General features: G+C 40.1%; 1 protein-coding gene across 1 annotated transcript in view; it reads right to left on the bottom strand.

Moving 5' to 3' along the window:
* LOC109935448 (protein FAM180A) overlaps positions 1–15,208 on the bottom strand; it is a 67,027-nt gene extending 51,819 nt beyond the window's left edge. Inside the window, exon 1 of the mRNA XM_048607868.1 lies at positions 15,000–15,208. Within this exon, the coding sequence (XP_048463825.1) occupies positions 15,000–15,075 (76 nt within the window). The 5' untranslated portion in view covers positions 15,076–15,208. The remainder of the gene's footprint in view (positions 1–14,999) is intronic.
* Positions 15,209–23,327: the final 8,119 nt, after the last annotated feature.

Here is a 23,327-nt window from a genome sequence, read left to right as displayed (position 1 = left end):
ATTTACTTATAAAATTATGGTGATGAGCTCTTAGATGAGGCCGATAGACTTGACAAACTGAAAGCCAGGACTTGCCTCCTTTTTTTGGGTTTGCAGCAGACCACTCATCACATTTTCCAATGTGAAACAATCTTAAACTGCCATGTAAACTGTTTAAACTCCCAGAGCCCTCATTATCAATACAGACTGGCTTGGAAGCCAATAAATACCGTTCCTCTTTTTCTCTTAGCCCCAGGATGTCAGAGAAGACCTCCATTCTTCAGTGGGCAACTTTTGCAAACACCAAAGTACCTTTTTGCTCAAGAATATTCTCTTTGTTTGCAATGTCTGTCAGTGAATAATTGATTATAGCGTAGAACTGAGCGGTATGGGTATTTTTTGAAAAATGTCTTTTGCATCCCAGACAATGCAATAGCAGAATCTGTCAATGAGGCAAGAGGCTCCAGCATACTAGAAATACCTAGAGAACTTACCCAAAGAATGGAATGTACTGGCCCTGGCAAGTGAACATGTGTCAAATAGAGGACAGGTGAAAGCACTACACAACTAAGATTCCTTTACCATTGCTACAGAAATGAAATACAAAGCTTATATTGTGACTGCAATGCTACTGTTATTACATGTGTCCTCTGTTTTTTTTTCTGTATTTCAATGTCTTGTGTCAGGAAGATTTGGGAAATTATACTATGCTGTGTTTAAGTGATTCAAGGTGAAAAGATGCCAAAGAACACCAGGTCCTGGAACACATGCATGGACTTCACATTATTTACTAAACCATAGCATTGCTAATGTTGTGGGAATTGATATCATTAGCTTTAGACTCCACCACAAACCCCCTAACCTTACTATCAACTCCAACCCTCTGTGTGCCAGCCAACGCCTGAGGCAAAATTATCCCATATGCAAGTTTTAAGAGCTTGTCTCCACAACAAAAAGCAACTATGTCCAAGGTCAACCTTGACTTCATTCAACCTTGTCTACTGTATTTGCTGCTCACAATGTGGCCTCCCCTACACTGGGGAGACAAAACACAGACTGGGTGATCACTTTGTTCCCTGGCCAACGTCTCTGTCTCAGCCTTTTGCAATGCTTCAGTGAAACTCAGTGCAGGCTGGAAGAACTGCATCTCAGTTTCCACTTGAGGACCTTGCAGCCTTCAGGACTCAATATTGAGTTCAATAACTTCAGAAGCTAAACACTTTCTTTCATATTTTTTACCCACCCCGACAGCCCAGGCTCTATCATGACATGAGCTGCTTTCAGTTATGGTCCTCATGATCAGCTTTTACATAGAAACATAGAAGATAGAAGCAGGAGGAGGCCATTTGACCCTTCGAGCCTGCTCTGCCATTCTTCATGATCATGGCGGATCATCCAACTCAATAGTCTAATCCTGCTTTTTCCCCATAACAAGGTGTAGAGCTGGATGAACACAGCAGGCCAAGCAGCATCAGAGGAACAGGAAGGCTGACATTTCGGGCCTAGACCCTTCTTCAGAAATGGGGTAGGGGAAGCGGGTTCTGAAATAAATAGGGAGAGAGTGGGAGGTCGATAGAAGATGGATAGAGGAGAAGATAGGTGGAGAGGAGACAGACAGATCAAAGAGGTGGGGATGGAGCCAGTAAAGGTGAGTGTAGGTGGGGAGTTAGGGAGGTATGGGATAGGTCAGTCCAGGGAGGACGGACAGGTCAAGGGGGCGGGATGAGGTTAGTAGGTAGGAGATGGGGATGGGGCTTGGGGTGGGAGGAGGGGATAGGTGGGAGGAAGGACAGGTTAGGGAGGCGGGGACGAGCTGGGCTGGTTTTGGGATGCGGTAGGCGGAGGGGAGATTTTGAAGCTTGTGAAGGCCACATTGATACCATTGCGCTGCAGGGTTCCCAAGCGGAATATGAGTTGCTGTTCCTGCAACCTTCGGGTAGCATCGTTGTGGCACTGCAGGAGGCCCAGGATGGACATGTCATCTGAGGAATGGGAGGGGGAGTTGAAATGATTCGCAACTGGGAGGTGCAGTTGTTTAGTGTGAACCGAGCGTAGGTGTTCTGCAAAGCGGTCCCCAAGCCTCCACTTGGTTTCCCCGATGTAGAGGAGGCCACAACGGGAACAGCAGATGCAGTATACCACATTGGCAGATGTGCAGGTGAACATCTGCTTGATGTAGAAAGTCTTCTTGGGGCCTGGGATGGGAGTGAGGAGGGAGGTGTATGGGCAGGTGTAGCACTTCCTGCGGTTGCAGGAAAAAGTGCTGAGTGTGGAGCGGACAAGGGTGTCCTGGAGAGAGTGGTCCCTCCGGAAAGCAGATATGGATGGGGAGGGAAAAATGTCTTTGGTGGTGGGGTTGGATTGCAGATGGCGGAAGTGTCGGAGGATGATGCGTTTGATCCGGAGGTTGGTGGGGTGGTACGTGAGGACGAGGGGGATTCTGTTTTTGTTGTTATTGCGGGGAGGGGGTGTGAGGGATGAGTTGCGGGAAATGCGGGAGACACGGTCGAGGGATGTTGCGGTCCTTGAAAAATGAGGACATCTGAGATGTACAGGAGTGGAATGCCTCATCCTGGGAGTACATGCGGCGGAGGCGAAGGAATTGGGAATAGGGGATGGCATTTTTGCAGGAAGTGGGTGGGAAGAGGTGTATTCTAGGTAGCTGTGGGAGTCGGTGGGCTTGAAATGGATATCGGTTTCTAGGTGGTTGCCAGAGATGGAGACTGAGAGGTCCAGGAAGGAGAGAGAGGTATTGGAGATGGTCCAGGTGAACTTAAGGTTGGGGTGGAAGGTGTTGGTGAAGTGGATGAACTGTTCGAGCTCCTCGTGGGAGCATGAGGCAGTGCCGATACAGTCATCAATGTAACGGAGGAAGAGGTGGGGGATAGGGCCAGTGTAGCTACGGAAGAGGGATTGTTCCACGTAACCTACAAAGAGGCAGGCATAGCTTAGGCCCATGCGGGTATCCATGGCCACCCCCTTTGTCTGTAGGAAGTGGGAGGAATTGAAAAAGAGTTTTCCCCATAACCTTTGATCCCATTTGTCCCAAATGCTACATCTAGCTGCATCTCAAATACATTCAACGTCTTGGCATCAACTACTTCCTGTGGTAATGAATTCCACAGGCTCACCACTCTTTGGGTGAAGAAATGTCTCCTCATCTCCGACTTAAATGGTCTATCCCGAATCCTCAGACTGTGACCCGTGTTTCTGGACATGCCCACCATCGGGAGCATCCACCCTGCATCTACCGTGTCTAGAATTTTATAAGTCTCTATGAGATCCCCCCTCATTCATCTGAACTTCAGCAAAAGGAATTCTAACCTCGGTGATCTCTCCTCATACATCAGTCCCACCATCACTGGAATCAGTCCGGTAAACATTCGCTGCACTCCCACAAGAGCACTTCCTCTTGGCTCAGTATCAACGATCCCTTTACCTGCCTAACTTTCTTTCTCTCTCTCTGGGCTCTATTTCCACCGACCTAATCACTCATTTCCCCCCTCGTTCTCTGTCTTCAGCACATATATCACCATTTCCTAGCTACTATCAGCACTGCGGAAGGGTCACTGGACTCAAAACATTAACTCTGCTTTCTCTCCACAGATGCTGCCAGACCTGCTGAACTTATGCGATAATATCTGTCTTCAGATTCAGATCTTCAACATCCTCAGTTCTTTGTTTTATCCAAGGTCACATCATGATGTGAATTCACAGTGTACACAGCATTTCTTTAAATATTTCCTTTCCATAAAAAAACACAAAAAGGTGCATATGCACCTATAAGTTGGTTAGCGTGCATTGTCAATAAAGAAAGTTAGCACTCAATTACAAAAATTATTTCTTGATTTTAGTCAGTCCCACTAACCAGGATTTGACCCTAAACATGCTTTTCAACCACCACCTTTAAATTATTCAAGTTAACCCACAACCTTTAAAACATGCACTGAGTTGTTGTTGGCTGTTCATCTGCTCCTTTCTAGTACTATTTTCTTCCTCCAGCTCCAGGGAATATCATTCAATTTGTGTTACCCACTTTGCACGCAAAGGCAACTGGTTTTCTTGCTGCACAGGGGTTGCTTCAAGTCTTGCCTTGCTGTCATCATACTGCTGGGTGGACTTTATCATTGACATCTGAGTATCTCATTACTGGTAATGACTTCTATAGTTGCTTGATGTGAGTGAAAGCTGCTGATTGTTCTGTGCCCCAATACCACTGATCATATTTTGTAGTGAGCTAATGTAGAGGTTCACACCCTGATAACAAATTAGGCAAAACTTTATCAGGTAGTTTACAAATCGAACCAATCCTTGCTCTGCTTTCACATCTGTTGGTTACTGCATGCTTGCTACAGTTCTTACATTATCAAGATGAATTCCATTTACTACCAGATCTATGAACCTGACTTAAATCATGTAGAATTTTATCCCCTTCTTACTTAGTTTCAGTCTTATCTGATGAGTTCTGTCTACCAGATTCTGATCATGATCTGCGTTGACTTCTCCCAATATATCTCTACATCCATTGACAAGAAGGTCGTCCATGATAGCTTCCACTTCAAGAAGTTGTGATCTCATGTTGTCTATATTGATAATCTCCCAGAGCACTGGAAATGCGCTCAGTGTGTATAGCTATCCATACCTCCCAATTTAGCACCCAGAATGTAGTCACAAAGCTTCTGCTTTCATCCAACTTCATTTGCTAGTAACCACCCCTTGCACCTATAGCATTAATGACTGTGGCAAGTTATGGTGGTGATTGGAATGGGATTGGGAGATTCCTTCAAAGTTCTATCACAAGCCTTTAGATCTAAGCAAACTTTCAACTGTATAATTTTTTTAATAATTCATTCATCAGAAGTGGAACTTGCAGACTAGGCCAGTATTTACTGCCTATCCATAATTTCTCTATAACTATTACGACCTGGGGACTTGTTAACCTGCATCAGTTTGTTCAGTATCACTTGCCTGATGATAATAATTTCACTAAGCTCCCCTCTTCTTTCCTCTTCCTGATTTACTACTATTATAGGGATATTTTTCCTAACCTCTGTATTAAAGACAGAAATGAAATATTTATTCATTTCATCTCCTAATAAATCATTATTTACTATTAACTCGCCTTTCATTTTCTCTAGAGAACCAGCACTCACTTATACACTCTTCCTTTTTCATAAGACCATAGAAACTTCTGATTTCCATTTTTAACATTTCTGGCTAATTTCCTTTTATACTCCTACTTCTTTTCTGATTAACTGCATTCTCTGCTTTCTATACTCTAACCAATCATCTAAACTGCTGCTCATCTTCATGCAACTCTGTGCTTTTTCTCAACTTTGAAACTTTCCTTAACTTCTTTAAGTAGCCATGGATAGTGGATCCTCCCTTTAGAACTTTCCATTATGGTAGGAAGATATCTATTGTGAATATTCTGAAACATCCCCTTAAATATCTGCCATTGTGTCTCTATTAATCTATCCACTAGCTTAAATGCCACTTCTTTTCAGGTGGCTTAGAATTCATGCTCATAACATTGTCCTTATTTAAATTTAAAATATTAGTCTTAGACACTCTTTTCCCATTTAAACAGAATGTAAAGTTCAATCATATTATGGTTGCTGCTGCCTAAAAGTATCTTTATTCTAATATTACTAATTAATTATATCTCATTACACAATACCAAATCTAATATAAACTACTGTGTGGTTGTTTCCAGAATGTTCTTCTCTAAGGAACTAGCTGCAGCTGTTAAACCCTGCTTCCTCTCTTGCTGTTGTCTTGAAGTTAAAATATTGCGCCTTTGAGCCTGGACTTCAGTTTATCTTCTCCTGTCTCTGCTCTTGCTGCTGTCATGAAACCCTGGGACACACATCATCTACCAATGTTCCGGTATAGCAATGAATTGTACCTGAATGTTTCATTGTCAAGCAGCAGACTTTCAAGCCAATCAAGACATTAACCATTTATGAAGTCAGGGATTTGTTGGGGGAGATTGGCTAGTGATAAACATAATTTATTTATCTGAAACAAATGTATAAAGAATTTAATAACAAAATAAATACTTGGTGGAGATATATAAGGCTGTGAGCACCCAAAAGGGTTAACTGATATGGAAAGATAAGCTCCACCTATCAGGATATAAAGGACTAATAGGCAGTTGGTTAGCTCATTTGGTTGGTTTTTGTTTGCATTCTTCCCTGTTTGACTAATACGATGAAAAAGGATTGGTGGCAGCGAATCTGGCCAAGGTATGTCGTACACACCCGATACCATATCACATATTACTCATATTACAGCCAACACTTTATAACATTTTCCAACTTTCAAGATGTCAATGATGGCTGCCATGTTATCTAAAACTCATTGTAGTAAGTGAGCATGTTTGATTACAGGAGATGCTGTCTGAAGCACTTGAAGATGTGAAATTGAAACTTGCGTATGAATGTATGCCCTGTTTAAGTATGAACGTGAGTGAGACCCAACTATAATGACATATTAGTTTCTGTGAAGCAATATGGAGAAGAACAGGTTATTGGATATGAACAAGTTGTGCTGAGAAAATCTCATTTATGTCATCCTACAGTGACAATCTGGCATGTGACAGATTCTTCAAGGTATATCATGATTTCTAGTATTTGTTCTTAGGTTCCTAGATACTGTACATGGTGTTCTCCCTGCTGACCACTTCTGCCAGGCATAGTTCTTTGCCATCTTGTGTGGTGGATGGTCTGGAGTTTATTGCTATTACTAACTCCGTGCAGTAGCAAACCCATTTTACCAAACAACTTCACTTATTCTACAGTTATACTTTATTTTAAATTCAAATGATCAATACATTATCTTTAAACATTTATAATGTAGCCAGTTATATTAATAGCAATCACTAGGGGATATAAGTTCAAGGTAAAAGAGGGTAAGTTTAAAGAAGATATGAGAGGCAAGTGTTTTTCTTACACAGAGGGTGGTAAGTACCTGGAATGCACTACCTGAGAAGGTGGCGGAGGTAGACACAATAGCAACGTTTAAGAGGTATCTTGACAGATACATGAATAGACAGGGAATAGAGGGATATGGTTCACATAGAGACAAAAGATTTTTTTTGTCTAGAAAGGCATCATGTGTTGGTGCAGGCTATGTGGGTCAAAGGGCCTGTTCCTGTTCTGCACTGTTCTTTGTTCTATGCTCATAAATAAATAGATAATACAAAAATTATATATAGATAAAACAAAAATTATATATGGCCTTTCCATTATATTCTTTGACTAATTGAAAAACACTAACTTTAGATTGGCCTCTGTATTTGAAAATTTTCCTTTCTTAATGATATTTACATATTTGGAGCTCAAGACTTTGCATATATTTAACAAGATTTTACAGAACATTTTAATCATGCTAGTGACATATACAGGTCCAGGATGAAAAAATGCTGCTTGGAACAGGAGATGTTGATCGTGATTTTCAAACTTCAGAGGGCCCCTGTTTGATCATTTCAAAAAATGTATGTTCTGTTACTAAGATATGCAAGATCAAGGAAAAACATCAGATAAGCACTGTTCCTAATTGCTGACCACAAGCTGAACCAATTGCAATGCTTCTGGCCAGACTGCTGTTGTTAAAACTTGATGATAAACAATTGAAGAAAGCCTTGAAAATGTGGTCTGAAGAACCAGTTGAGAGCAATGAATCATATATCTGCGAGGCTGCTCGTACCATTATGCAGTAGCAGCGATAAAAGTAATTTCCGTTTAAGACATATGCAAACGCCATTGATTTAAATGGTGAGGCTAATGGAACAATACATCTAGAACAGCATGTTTTGGATATTTTTATTGTATATTGCTGTATGGATTGTGTGTGGCTCTGAACCAGCTCGCTTACACATAAGGAACACAACTAACCAAGGACCATGAGAACTGGTTCAATGTGTTCAACGTCAGTTCAATAATCACATATAGCACACTGCAGTACAATGTGAAGTACAAAAGTTCTTAAAGCCTCTGTTATACACAGCTTGAAATCTGAGACATGTTATTGAAAGAACTTCTGAGATGACCCTCAGCTCTCTAATGGAACATTATTCAGATATTTCATACATTGGATAGAGCACATTCCAATCTTGATGATCTGTTTTATGAACGTCCATGCCAAGGGTATGGTTTTGACAGTGAATGGCATTGAGGAACCTGCCAATGCTGCGTAAATGACCAAAGATAGGTTCATAAGACATACCATTAAGAATGGAAAGAGCACAATATGGGTTGGGGGTGGGGGCTAGATTTTAACCTGCACAGTAACTGGGATTGGGTCAAGAGAGTAGGTCACAGAATCATACAGTCATACAACAGACCCTTCGGTCCAACAGTCAACACCGACCTTAATCCCAAACTAAACTAGTCCCAATTGCATGCGCTTTGTCCATATCCCTCCAAACATTTCCTATTCACGTACTTATCCAAATGTCTTTTTAACATTGTAACACCTGCATCCACCACTTTCTCTGGAAGTTCATTCCACACATGAACCTTTCTCTGTGTAAAAAAGTTAGAATTTTAAGTTCCATTCCATTCATCTGGATTTTTAATGCTGCTGGTTTTGAAACAGCACGAGGCTATTGGAGTCCCATGTATTACAATGATCTAAATGGAATTTTAACTCTATCCTAATCAAGATGCTGCTTCAGCATTCCTTCTGAGATAAACCTGTCACGGAGCCCAAAAAGACCATTCAAAAACCTTTTCTTAGCAGAGCTTGGGGAAGTAAAAAGCTTCCTCTGAGCCCCTCTACTCCCCTGAATCTTCCCAACTATGAGATTCTGCAAGCACCCCAATCTTTGACCTACTGTGCTTCTTGTTACTGTCTTCTGATGCCAAACAAGCAGTTTGCCACCCAATTCTCACCCTTTCCTGTGATTCTGCACCTATTTTCCAGTTGAACAATTGACTGGCGAGTTTAGGATGATGTCCACTAAAATCTGCTGGGCCTGAGAATATAGGACTTTGGAGCAGCAGTAGTTCCATACAGCCCCCTGATACTGTTCTGCCATTTAATAATACCATGGCTCATTCAAGCTTGGCTTTAGCTCATCTTTTCTGTCTGTACCCATTGCCTGTGACTCCCCTATGTTCGAGTTGAACTTTCTCAGGGTATTCACCTGGGCAGAACCATCCCCATCTACTTCATCAATGACTTTCCCTCCATTAGGATAAGAAGTAGTGATGTTCACTGATGATTGTGGGGTTCAATAAAACTTGTGACTCATCATGTACAGAAGTTGTTCACGCCCACATGCAGTTAGGTCTTTATTTATTTTTATGGGACATGGGAATTGCTTGCAAGGCCAACATTTCTTGACCATCCCTTGATCCTTGAACTGATTGGCTAACTAGGCCATTCAGGCAACAGCTAAGAAACAACTATATTGCTGTGGATCTGAAGCCACTTGTAGGCCTGATCAAGTAAAGATTTCCCTCTCTAAAGAATATTTATGCTTCAGATGGGTTTTTGCAACAATCTATAATAGTTACATGCTGCCTCCCTCTAAACTTGGGGGCAACATTCATTTTTATGTTAATAAATCGTATATAATACTCACACCACACACATGCCAGGTAATGACGATCTTCGACGAGAAAAAAATCTAATCATCTGAACTTGATATTCAAAGGTATTATCATTGCTGAATTCCCCACTAGCAACTTCCTGAATTTTACTATTGACCAGAAACTTAAGTGGACGAGATAACTAAATACTATAGTGTAAGTACAGGTTAAAGACTGGGAGTTCTTGGGAGAGAAGCTCAACCTGAGTCCCCAGTACCTGTCCACCATCTACAATACACAAGTTAGGAGTGTGATGGAATACTCTGTACTTGCATGGTTGACAACAAGTCTAGCAACATAAAAAGCCAAAGAACATCCAGCACCATGCACCACATTTCAGTCCGTCTTCCACTGTTGCACAGTGACGGTAGTGTGTACTAAGATGCACTACAGCAACTCAGCAAGCCTTCTTTGCTGACACCTTCTAAACCCATGACCTTAAGTTTCTAAAAGAACAAGGGCAGTAGGTGCAAGGGAACACAGCCATTCGCAAGTTGCTATTCAAACCACAAGCCATCCTGAATTGGAAATAGATCATAGTTTCTTCATTGTCGCTGGGTCAAATTTCTACAACTCCTTTCCAAATAGCACAGTAGATGTACCTAAACCTAATGGTCTGCAGCGGTTCACAGAAGGAGCTCACCACCACTTTCTCCAGGACAATGGGGAGGGGAACAATTGCTGGCCCAGCCAGCAGAATTCACATCCTCTAAATGTTTACAAAACATATTTTTAATAGATTTTAATAAATACTGATGGCATCTGGTTCACATTCCTGCATATGATTACTGTTTGCTGCTGCCACTTTCCTACAGGAGGTAAAGTTGTTTGGTCGGAAAGAGACATCAGTAGACTTTCCATGCAATGACAGACACCCAGCTGGCAGATAATTCACCAGTTCTTGTTTATCTCAAGAAATTCTTGGATCAGGATTTTGCAATATGATCTGTTCCCAGAAGAAATGGTTTACTTTCAGATAAGTGACAGTTTTTAAATCCATTCAAAACACTGGAACAACTGACTAATTGGGAGGGGTATAAAGAAAATTAGAGGTGGGACCCAAACATTTGTTCTAAACTAGATACTGATCAGCAAAAACCTTTTCATTAAAAAGCTTGTTGTTCAGCTGAGGAACAAAGCTACCACAAGCAGCTTTGTACAGCTGCTTCAGTCCAGCAGTATTGCAATCCAAGACTGTTTCCAAGGCCTTTCACATTAATGACTCATTGCCACATGCCTGATATTTTTGACTGAAACCACGGTTGTTCCCCAAGTAAAATAAATATAGGGTAACTGAGTGCAAATATCCACTAAACTGCCTGCACACTTTTCTGTGTCTGTTCATGCATGTGATATGCAACAAGCTGCTATCACAGGGAGGAATCCTGCTGTTAGCTTTATAGCCAAGAGGGAAACTGCTGATGAAATCCTTCACAACAAGAGCAGTAAGTGTTGTAAAAACTGAAAGGACTGCAGATGGTGTAAATCAGAAGCAAAAACAGAAATTGCTGGAAAAGCTCAGCAAGTCTGGCAGCATCTGTGGAGAGAAATCAGACTTAACGTTTCAGGTTGAGTGACCCTTCAACAGAACTCAAGTTCCCAGACTGCTGAGCTTTTCCAGCAATTTCTGTTTTTGTTTCTGATTTTTGTGTCAGTGACTGTTGTACTTTGAAAGAAATCTTAAGATGATTGTTATATTTTTTCAAAATGTAATATTGGTTCGCTTATACTGTACTTTTATCCTACAGTTTCACAACAAGTAAGTGCTTGGTGGTCTGTCACTGCTTTATTTTCTGAAAACATTCACAGTAAAAATTGTAGTCCTTTTTTGCATTTGATACTTTATGCCAATCCATTATTAACTATGTGTTGTTTGTTGTATTGTATCTCATACCTATGATGCAGTATACCTTTAGGAGATGATGTTCTCATCATTTCACATCATGTGGCCTGAGGGTATAACATCTCCATCTCTCTTTTAACTGGAACCACTTGAAGCATGTCACGCTGAGAAAAATGCGCTACTGTTTGTAACCAAATAGCTTAGTATTAGCCCAGACACTGAAGTTCCTGTAAATGTAGTATATGTAGAAATCAGGAGGTGTAATTTATTTTATTCTTTCACAGAGTGCAGTGTCACTGGCCAGGCAGGAATTTATCACTCATATCTAATTGCCCAGAGGGCAGTTTGGAATCAACCACATTGTTTTGGGTCTAGACTCACATGTAGGCCAGACCAGATAAGGATGGTCATTTTCTTCCCTAAAGGACCAATGGGTTTTCTAGACAATTGACAATGGTTTCCCTGTCTCTTATACTCTTCATTCCAGATTTTTATTGAATTCAAATTGCATTAACTGCCATGATTTGAACCCAAATCCCCAAAATATTACCAGAGTCTCTGGATTAATTGCCTAGAGAAAATACCACTAGGCCATCACCTCACCACTGCATAGTAAGCATCTGTTAAATAATTCAGTACATTACCTGCATCTAATTCTTTGTTAATGGAATTAGCATAAATATTGCCTCCTCAGGTACGCATACCGTGCTGAAGGCAAAAGCCCACATCATAGTCGCAGTCCATGGTAGCAACACAGTGGTAAGCAGCAATGGCCATTTATAAGAGTGCATGTTCTGAACAGTAAACACTTGGAAACCTCACTGAAGATTAGCTAGATGACAGGCCTTGACTTCAAAACAATTGGAAATCTAATAGCATCACTTTCTGTAAATAGAAGCTTACAGATTTACCTTCTTGCTGCTTACAGTTTGAGATCTGTAATACTGGAAGTTTTGTCTCTCTTACTGACAGCTTAATATTTAAAAGTGAAAAAAGAGAGACAAGAGGTTTATTTTTTTAAAAGACGATCAAAGGCTACTTGAATTAGTAATCACCTGTACACTGATTAAAGGAGATTTCAGGCATGAAGGAGGGCCTGATCATTGACACCTTGCTTGAAGATGAATGGCTGAATGAAGCCATAGGGGCAGGCCAATAACAATTACATTTTTTAGTTGCAGCCAACACTACTGCTGCAGTCAGTAAAGTGGACCAAACCACCAAGACCTGCAATTTATGTGGTTTGACACATCAATCCAAAAGCTGACTTTTGTTTCTTTACATGTGCAAAGTATGTTGTACCAAACGACTTTGGGTGTACGTGTGCTGGAAATATGGTTTCAAAATCCAAACCTGACCACCGAACAATATTAGGTGACCATTAACACAGTACAACACTACTATGCTGGCAATAAGAAGAGTCCTAAGAATGTGCACAAATGAAAACACACAATGAAATACATAGACAATGAAGCGAAAGGCAGATTTTGAAAGATGACAAAGTTTTTGATATTGTTTATCTCACACACTATGTCGATGCTAGAAGAAAAAGCAAAAGGTGTTACAAATATTAACATGACATAGAAACATAGAAGATGGGAGGCCATTCAGCCCTTCGAGCCTGCTCTGCTATTCATCACAATCATGGCTGATAGTCCAACACAATAGCCTAATGCTGTTTTCTCCCCATAATCTCTGATCCCACTTGCCCCAAGTGCTATATCTAGAAGGCATAGGAGTTAGTGTCAACATAAAAACACTATGCATCTGAAAGATGTGTCCCCTCCATGTGCACTCCATTGTTCAGCCTATGAGAAATTATTTCACAGCATATAACAGGTCACCAGTTGCATGCATTAGCACAATTGCACTGCAGTGCCAATATACAAGTTCATATTGTCTTCTGGATAGTTCTAGGAGATAGATACCAATGATCCAGAGGCAAAGAAACAGAAATCACAGGAGAAACTCAGCACCTGCGTAAAGAAAATAAAGTTAATGTTTTGACTCTTGTGAAGCTTCTTCTCCATTCAGAAGGCATTCTGAAGAAGGATCAGCAGACTCAAAACGTATACTCTCTTTTCACTCCATAGATGCTGCCAGACCTGTTGGGTTTCTCCAGCAATTTCTGTATTTGTTTCAGATTTACAGCAACAGCAGTTCATTATGACTGTCTATGTGGAGTTTGCACATTCTGCCTGTGACTGCATGGGTTTCCTCTGAGTGCTCTGGTTTCCTCCCACAATTAAAGATGTGCAGGATTGGTGAATTAGCCATAGGAAATACAGGGTTTGGGTAGGGTGTAGGTCTGGATGGGATGCTCTTTAGAGGGTCAGTGTGGACTCAATGGGCCAAATGGCCTTTTCCCACACTGTAGGGCTTCTAAGATGATTGTGTGACGCTGTTGAATGACAACAAGCAGCAAGCTGTCAGCTGAGAGCAACCAAGCACATCATGTCCCTCTCCAGCTGTGTAGTCGATCACTAGATCAGGATGAATTGTCAGCCTTTCAAAATGTTACATTGAAGTTTGAATTGTTAATCTTGTTAGCTCGCTTTGTATTATTATCAAATTGACAAAATGTGCCTATTTATGACCATGCATACTTGTTTGGGATAATATATTTCTCTTCAACAAAAGGATGATGTTGTGTTCTGTCTCACAGCTCATACACAGTATAGCTGTAAAGGAAATGCTCATCATATCATCACCATATCATAGCATTTGACCTGAGGGTTTGTAGTTTCAGAATCCATCTTAACTGGGGTCAACAGAAGCATGACGCACTTAGAAAAACATGCTTTAGCCCAGGCACTGAAATGTAATATATGTATATATCAGGAGCTTTAATAAATGTCTGTCAAATCTTTCAGTTAAGTATTGCCCCATAACATATAAATACCCTGCAAAAGACAAAAGCTCACATCATCTTTTCTCAAAATGCAATAACCAAACTATCACGTAATGCTAAGAAGCACAGCCAGCAACCTTCCATTGAAATTTGCTCAAAATGAGTTGCTGTGCCTTCAACGAGAACGAACATTCAAGAAATGTAAAACATGTTGCAGATTCACTATCAACTGTTCTCTACTATTGCCCAATGCATGATCTAACCAACAAGCAGCCACAATATGGACACGAGCAAATATACATTTAACATATACACACTGACAAAAATACAGACATCAGCACAAAAGGAAAGGTACCAACACAAGCACACAAACCAACACCAAATTATTGTGTACAGGCTTTCAATAACATAAATAAATCAAAGCTAAGACACATGCAACTAATTAAATACAACGTAAGTGATATTTGTCTTGAATGGTGGAAGTACAGTTGTTAGTGCTTCGGCATTCTGATTTACATTCTGTATGCTATTTATTGACAAATTTTGAACAAAAGTAAACAAATTATCAATCTGTATTGCCTTTTATAATCTATTGCCCAAAATAATTCTACTCCTGATACATATCCCTGGGACACAAACAGTTTTACCATAGTAAAATCAAATGACATTTAAAGAATTTCCCTTTAATAATTTAATTCAATTTTTATTATATTCTAACTGGACTTACCTTTATTCCTTTTGGAAAGTGCAGCTGCACAAACACTAGTGGAAAATATCAGCAGAATCAGAGTTTTTCTCTGCATTTTCCCAAGGGTTCAATTAGTTTATAAGCTTGAATTGAAGTAACTTCTTGTAGTGATATATTAGACCACTATACAGCTCTGGTAGGTCTTCAAGTCTTTTAGAAGCTCTGTGCAATGACTGCAGCGGCTGTATTAAGCATGACTGACCTTCAAAAACATCTGGTACACATCAGCAGACTAATACGTATGCATGTTGACACTCAGTCAACTAGCTGCTTGCCGTCACTCCCTTCCTCTCACACATTAACACACACTTTCATACAGTACAGCCACACCTACACGGTTACTCTTACACACAATCTAGAATGCACCAAAGGATATACTGAGCAGATTATTGCATTAACTTTTACAGGCAACTTAAAAGAATGTATTATATCGTAAGTGTAAAAAGATCTGCAATCTTTGCATTCCAGCTCCTGTCAATGGTATGTAATGTTTCAGTTCCTAGTAAACCATGCGTACAAGTATTTAGTAAATGTCTTTAGCCTTGCTATTTCTCTTGCTACTTCGAGAATCGCCCTTGTAAATTAACTTCTTCAGCCCTGCAACACTTAGATTTGCTCTAATTTCAGGCTCAAACTTCAATTCTTTTCGCCTTCTCTTTTGCTAAAATTGCCATAGTGGCTGTGTGGCTATCATTAACCCACCTTTCAGACGACGCTATCTTCAAAACTTGTCTAGGAATTCTGTGACTGAACCGGGCAAAATTGCCAAAACCTGCTTTCCTTCTTCAATTGCACAGGAGGTAGAAAATGCCACCTCCAGCAATGCTCCTGGATCACCTTTGGTCAATCTAACCAATTTCAGAGCTCTGTGTATATGGATTAAGTACTGCTTGCATATACTATACAGAATGTTCCAGTGCTTGTTTATCACCTGAACAGTAGATGCTGTGGGATCCAATTTTGAAGTAGATTTTGCTAAGTTAAATGATCACAGCTGATATTACAATTGACCTAGAAATGGAACAATGGCAGGCATGAGTCTTTCATACTTGTGATCCCACTGAGAGTTAGTAGCTTCAAAAAAGAAAGAAAACTTAATGACCTGAGCATGTTCCAGGAACATGCACTTCACAAGAAAGATCTTTCTTTGGAAATCCACACAAATAATAGTCTGTCAGTACTACTGAATTTATGGACTTCAAAAGATTGCAGAGGCAATCCAAACTAATTCTCCTGTATATAAAATTGCACCAAGAACCATGTTGCTGCTGAATCAAAATCCTGTTTAAATGTCTTATTATTTGGTGCTGCAAAAAACCACCGTGCTGGTCAGTACAATTTCCAAACTGTCAAAAGCTCTCTGAAATTCTTCTATCTATTCAAATTTCTTGCATTTCTTTCACAAGCCATTCAATGATGCCACTAGAATGCTAATTTTTTTAAAAAAAACATCTGATAGAATCCAATCATGTCTATATACTGCAAAATCTATTGTTTCCTCAAAGGCAGAAAATCCAAATTGCCCTTATTTTTGCTTCTCTGGGGTCCCAATGGCTTTGCTTCAAGGACTGGCCCAAAGAAGTTATATTTGCTTCAGCAAATTCAATTTTTGCTAAGTTTTTGATCAAATTGGATCTGCGTACTACATCAAACATTTAAGTATTATAAATACTTCTTTCCATGCTTTGATAGACACAACCAAATCATTGAAATACACACAATGGTTGCATAATCCTTCTATAACCTTGTTTATAATTGTTGAAAAGTTACTGGTACTTTTTCGCTACAAATGGCATTGTTAAAGTCCATCTGGGGTTATAAAAGCTGGCATTGGTCAATGTAACTTTAATAAATCAACTTATATAATAAGCCCATGCTTATCCAATCCTCTCATTACAATCCTCCTGCAACTGGACATGAATTTGCCTTTGTTATTTCAATGACCTTATAATCACCTGAAAACAGTCATTGTGATCCATCTGATTTTGACACAATCACAATATGTGAGTTCCAGCAGTTGTGATTCAGTTCAATAATAGCATTTTCCAACATAAATGACCTCTTCTCTCATTTGAGCTAATTTCTCTGGATTTGAGTCTGTAAGAATGTTGCTTTATGGACAAAATGTCTTTACATTAACATGATGTATGACCTATGACATTATCCCTTTACAAAATTCAATTTATGAGTCTGTAATAGTTATCATAAATCACAGATAGCTTTTCTGGATATAGCATAATATTCCATCTAACTTCTCAATTGCCTCTGCATTATCCCACTCAATTACTGGGAGAGGGGTGATGACTTACAAATTATCAATTTCTTATTCATTCTCAAATCACCTAAATATTTCTATTTATCTCCCTGTTCCTGCTATTAATGGATAGTAGTTAATAGATATTGATTACTACTTCTGGTTTTGGGTAAGCGTCCTACAAACTCTATTAAATGGCTCCTCAAAAGCTGATTATTGGAATTAAAGCTGCAAGTTTAATTGATGGTTGGGGCTTCTGCCCTACCTAAGGTGCATGACATGACTAGCATGATTTAACTTCTTTGTGCAAATCTGGCCAATTAGATGTTTTAGTATTCCAGGCTGTGTTTTCTTAATTAATAAGTGAAATACCATTGGAATTCTATGAGCTGCTTGTAATATCTCATTACAGTACTCAGGTGGAAGTACCACATTATTGACTACTGTCCATTCCTCATTGGATGCTATTAACACAGTCTCCAATTCCTCATTTACCCTTTATCTTACAAATATAGTTTGCTTACTTTGATCAGTAAGCTTCACATGAACAGCTGGGAGAAACCATGTGAACACCACCACCTGCGACTTCCCCTCTAAGCCACTCACCTTCTTGACCTAGAAATATATTGCCGTTCCTTCATTGTGGCTGGGTCAAAATGCTACCTTTTCTCCATATCCTTGCATGCCATTACCACCAAATAATCACCAATGCTGCCTTGAATGCCTCAATGAACCTGCTTCCACATTTCCAGGCAGTGCATTCCATTCCATTCCATTCCCTAATAATTCCATTCCCATTCCCTGTGTGTAAGCATTTTTTCTCATATTACCCTTTCTTCATTTGCACATCACTTTAAAATGATGTTTAGATATCATTCCAACTGATTCTTCATTCAAGCCATGGAATACATCAGAACTTGATGAAACCCACAAAGCAGAACTTCCAAAACTTAGAAAATCACACAGCACAATCTTCTTAGCAATTCATCGAATTGTGAAGGATGCTATTTGCTTCATGATATTTGTGATGGCTCTTTAAAGGGTGAATCCAATTAGTTCCACTCCCCTGTTCTTTTCCTGTAATGCCTTTCTTTTCTTTTTCAAATTTATGTAATAACTTTTTGCAAGTCACTATTGAAGCAGTTTCCCCATCAGGTCATTCCTTCCAGATCATAACAACAAGCAGCATAAAAATATTATCCTTATCTCTCCACTGACTCCTTTACCAATTATCCAAAATCCTTGTTTCACGTAATGGAGGCAATAATTGATGAGCTGACTATTTCTACTCTTCAGACCACATGTATTTAAGACTCAATGCTGTACTCTTTCCTGTGGCTAATAGATCCCTGATCAGATGCTCCTCTATCATTCAGTTGATGATACTCCGTCTCTACCACACATGGACTGCAGCAGTTCAAGAAGACTGCTCATCACCTCTTTTTCAAAGGCAGTTTGGATGGCAATAAATTGTGGACTTGAGAGAAGTACTACATTTATGAATTGTTTTTAACCATTCTCTATATCGTGTCCCACATTTATAAACAGAACCCCTTTACAAAAGACTTGCTAATTGCTGAAAGAACCCAAACCTTTCCAAGGATTTCTCCAACATCTTCTATTGTTTGTATCCCATGTCACTGCCACTATTCTAGTCAACCACAAATTAATGACACATACTAACCAGGGTGGTTGTACCACCTGCAATCTGTTCAAACTGTGTATATAATCTATATAATCATAAGTATATAACGATAGACAACTACAGATTAATATTGACAAATTATATCAATTGTGATGAGGTGTATCAATGTTAAAGCAGACACGAATTTTAACTGCTACCAGGGCCTGAAGGTGCACAGGCACCCAACAATATTATCAATGGCCTGCACTCCCATTCTCTGGCTCAATATGTCTCCACCATTTTTAAGGAGGCAGAATGAGACCAGGCATGGTTTACCCACCCAGACCTGGCAAATGGCCAATCAAGTTTGTTTGCTTGCAGCCACTTAATTGAAGGAAGCTAACTGAGAGTTTACATCCTCCCAGTTCATATGGGTGATAGCTATTAGTTAGCTGACTAGAAGCAGTAGCCCTATTGGTAGACCAGGGGACTCTCAATCCTAGGGCTCTCCTTGCTTGCCTGAGTGCAACAGCCTGAGCAGTCCCCAAGAGAGATGACCTGGTTGCAAAAGCCACATTTAGTTTAATTCCTGAAACACTGGAGAGAGGGCACCTCCATTTAAGTACCCTCTTATTTCCTTGGTGTTCATCACTTTATGCTGCTGCTTTCGAGCTGAAAGACCTCTGATTAACCATCACGCCCCTGCCCACCAACACCCCTTAACTGGTAAGCAAGTGTACCTTGTGGGTATTAGTTGGCTGTTCTGGATAAAATCACATTGTGTGACTGTTTGCCACTAATATTGTCTTCTGACCCAGAATGTAACTTGATGGTGTGGGTCAGAAACCCACAGGGAAATGCTAATCTATAGAATATAGAAGAGGAACAGGCCCTTCAGCCCACCATGGCTGCACTGACTATGAATGCCATTCTAAACTAATGCCGTCTGCCTGCACATGGCCCATTTCCCTCTGTTCCCTACTTTCTGTTTCTCTTGCCAATTATTTTAAATCTGTGCTCTCTTCTTGATATTTTCATAAACGGGAACAGTTTCTCGTTATCTACCCTGTTCAGACCCCTCATGATTTTGATGCTTGGGCCTAGGATACAACTGATGAACTCCTGCAGCAAATAGTCAAGGCCTGAGATGACTGACCTCCAATGACCTTGATTCCTTTGTGCAAAGTATGGCTTTAATTAGTGAAGGGCTCTGTTCCTCTGACATATGTTGCCGCTGTATAATTGAAGTATGATGAAAGCATCCTGTGTCATTCCCAAACTACTTTTATTTGATTCAAAAATCTAAGCAGTTTCACCCTGAATGTGTGTATGTAGATATTTTCCTAATCAACCTGTTCAGAGATGGTATTGTATACCTCTGAAGCAAGTGAAACCCGAACTTGGACCTCCAGGTCTAGAGGTAGGTACATTATCACTGTGCCAAAGGAGCCCCCTGAATGTATGCATTTTAAATAGATAACTCAATACAACTCACATATCATTATTAGCCTAGCTTTGGGTTAATAAACATTGCATGCAAAAGAATAAAGCCATGATTAGAAGTCCTATGGCTCAGTTGGTTACAATCCTGCCTCTGAGCCAGAAACCTTGGGCTCAAATCCTACCCCAGGATTTGTTGACCATGGAAGATGTGTTTATGATGCAGCCAACAGGTTGATAATTACCCTGCAAGTCCATCCAGAAGGCATGTCCATGGCAGGTGAGAACAGCAGGAGAGATTCCTGCAGGAACACTTGCCTCCATGTTAAACCAATTGCCTCTCGCTAAAACAGAGAAGAGATGCCTATAATACAGATTTAACCGTGGCTGATTGCTGATGGATGGGTAAAACACTGAAATTCCTGTGCTCTGATAAAATGTGAGAGGGAGGAAACATGACTTAATATTGAGCCCAGCAATGCTGGATTTCTGCCACGTACAAGCTTAATCCTAAATTAATAGATGTGAGTGGAAGTGGAAAACTCACCCTCCCAATCATCAGTGCAAGCATTCAAATGGTAGTTGGATGACATCATCCAGATAAAGTATCTTCAATTTCATTGTGACTTCTAGCCTTCTTAGATGCATTTATGAAAACAGTCATGGGGTGCTAGTGGCTTCATGATACTCTCATTGATCTCACAATCCTGAGCTTTATGCTAATATTCTGGAGACATAGGTTCAAATCCTATCACAACAGCTGGTGGATATGAAACTTAGTTGCTAAAAACTGGAATTGAAAGTTGGTCTTAGGAATGATGGCCATGAAATTATAGTAAATTGCTGTAAAAATCCATCTGGTACATTAATGTCTTTTAGGGAGGAAATCCGCCATCCTTATCTGGTCTGGCTTCCATGTGACTCCAAACCCACAGCAATGTGGTTGACTCTTAACTGCCCTCTGAAATGCCCAAACAAGCCACTCTGTTCAATGGCAATTAGTCAGGGACAATAAATACTGGACATAATTGTCATACCCACATACCAGATAAAAAAAATAAAATTGATAGAGGAGCTTGGGAAATCTAAACTTAATGCACAACCACTTCATAGCTGGGAAGAGGTGTTCCTCAGCTTTACTTGCATCTCTCTGGAAACTTTTTTGAACCATTTCCCACATTACAATCCTCAAGGTTTTCGGAGAGAACTAATAGCTATCATATTTTAGTATGTAATCTCAGAAGAAAGCAAATTGATAATTCCAATGAGGATGATATTATTTCAGATGTAGATAGTGGATGTCATCAAACAGGCAGAGCAGCAAGTGATTACCCAAAACTCCATGCAATAATGCAACAGGAGCAGTGATTCATGCTTTTGCACATATATTCTGCCGATAAGGTTTTCAGATTTAAGAAGGTTCTCCTGAGTTTCTCTGGGATTGTGCCATAGATGACTACTTTTCATTTCTGAAACACTGTAGGACAGGTGCTGTATTCACAGGTGTTGTCACAATTATAGTTTAACTCCAAAGGTGGACCAAGTTTAATAATTGATGAGGTTTTGTGGTTCACTTAATAGTGCCTTTGTCTCCAAGCTAGAAACTCTGGGTTTAAGCCCTACCTTAGGGATTGTTGTCTATGGTAGAAGTGTTTCAACATGTTGACACGTGCCTGCAAATCATTTCAACAATTCCCTAAAGGGAAATAGTGTGTTTGAAGATACAAAACAACAAACAAATTAATTAGTAAATGCTTGAAAGAGAGTGGAGACTGATTTTCTATCCAGTTGTCCTTTCTTCCTGCACCATTGCCATTGCTCTTTAAAGACTGAGACTCAAAAGTGTAGATCAAACTAGGACCACTCCCTCTGTTTGGCCAGTAATTATGTCCTTATTGCTGCAGCAGTATGGGGTAGGGAAATGGGATGGGAAAAATGGGATGGCCACTGTAATGAATTTTTCTCCTGCCATTACCACAAGCTTAACCAACCTCCTGGGGTCAGAATTCATTACACCACACAGTAATCTCTCATTGCCTTGAAGGAACCCATAAGTGTCTCAAAGAAATCTTAGGTGGTTCTATGATGGGTATATGAGTGATACCCTACAAGAGGTGGCAAGGGACCTTAAAGGGTACACATGCCATAAAAACTGCAGGAGTAAGTCCACAGGTTTGAAAGTCCAAATCTGTGCCAGAGGAGCTTGCTTCTTCATTGTGGTGTTACTTTAGCCGAGACTATGGGCCAAGAGCAGGAAAATAGGATTAAACTAGTTAAGTGCTTGTCTTTGACCAATGCAGACTTGGTGGGCTGAAGGGCCTTTTTCAGTGCTTTATGGCATATGACACTATAGCCTCAAGCCTGCTGCTGGACCTCATCAGCACATCCAAGGGAACGGTTGGAAATGGGGCCAATTGGAAGGAAGCTAGAAGGGACACCAAATTCCAAGGTGTAAGAATTAATGCAACAGTCCTCAGAAACTCAGCAAAGTAAAACAAACCCATTGTGAAAAAATTGGACTGTGACACTTCAGTGATAGGTTTTACTAATGTTACATTATTGTGTTGTCCAAATTTTGACAGTTCCAGTTTTCATCATTATTGTATGTTCATTTGACACACTGATGTTAGTCAAAGTGCAGGGGACTCATTGTCACAAAAGGCTGTGAAGGCCAAGTCAGTGAGTGTATTTAAGACAGAGATAGATTCTTGATTAGTAAGGAGTTCAAAGGTTACTAGGAGAAGGCAGGAGAAAGGGTTTAAGAAACCTATTAGCCATCAAATGGCGAAACAGACTCATTGGGCGGAATGGCCTTATTCTGCTCCTATATCTTATAGTCTGACTGACCTTAGTATCCATAGATAAGGAAATAACATGAATCAGAGTTCACCTCCCTGACTGTTATGCAGAAACTTCTGCTTGAAGAGTCCTTGCTACCCGAATACTAGATTAGGATGGGAATATGCTCAGCTATGATCCCATCTATCAA

This window comes from Rhincodon typus, chromosome 18 (genome assembly GCF_021869965.1).
Source record: "Rhincodon typus isolate 14 chromosome 18, sRhiTyp1.1, whole genome shotgun sequence".
Classification (NCBI taxonomy): Eukaryota; Metazoa; Chordata; class Chondrichthyes; order Orectolobiformes; family Rhincodontidae; genus Rhincodon; species Rhincodon typus.
This window is presented reverse-complemented; position numbering and strand designations above follow the sequence as displayed.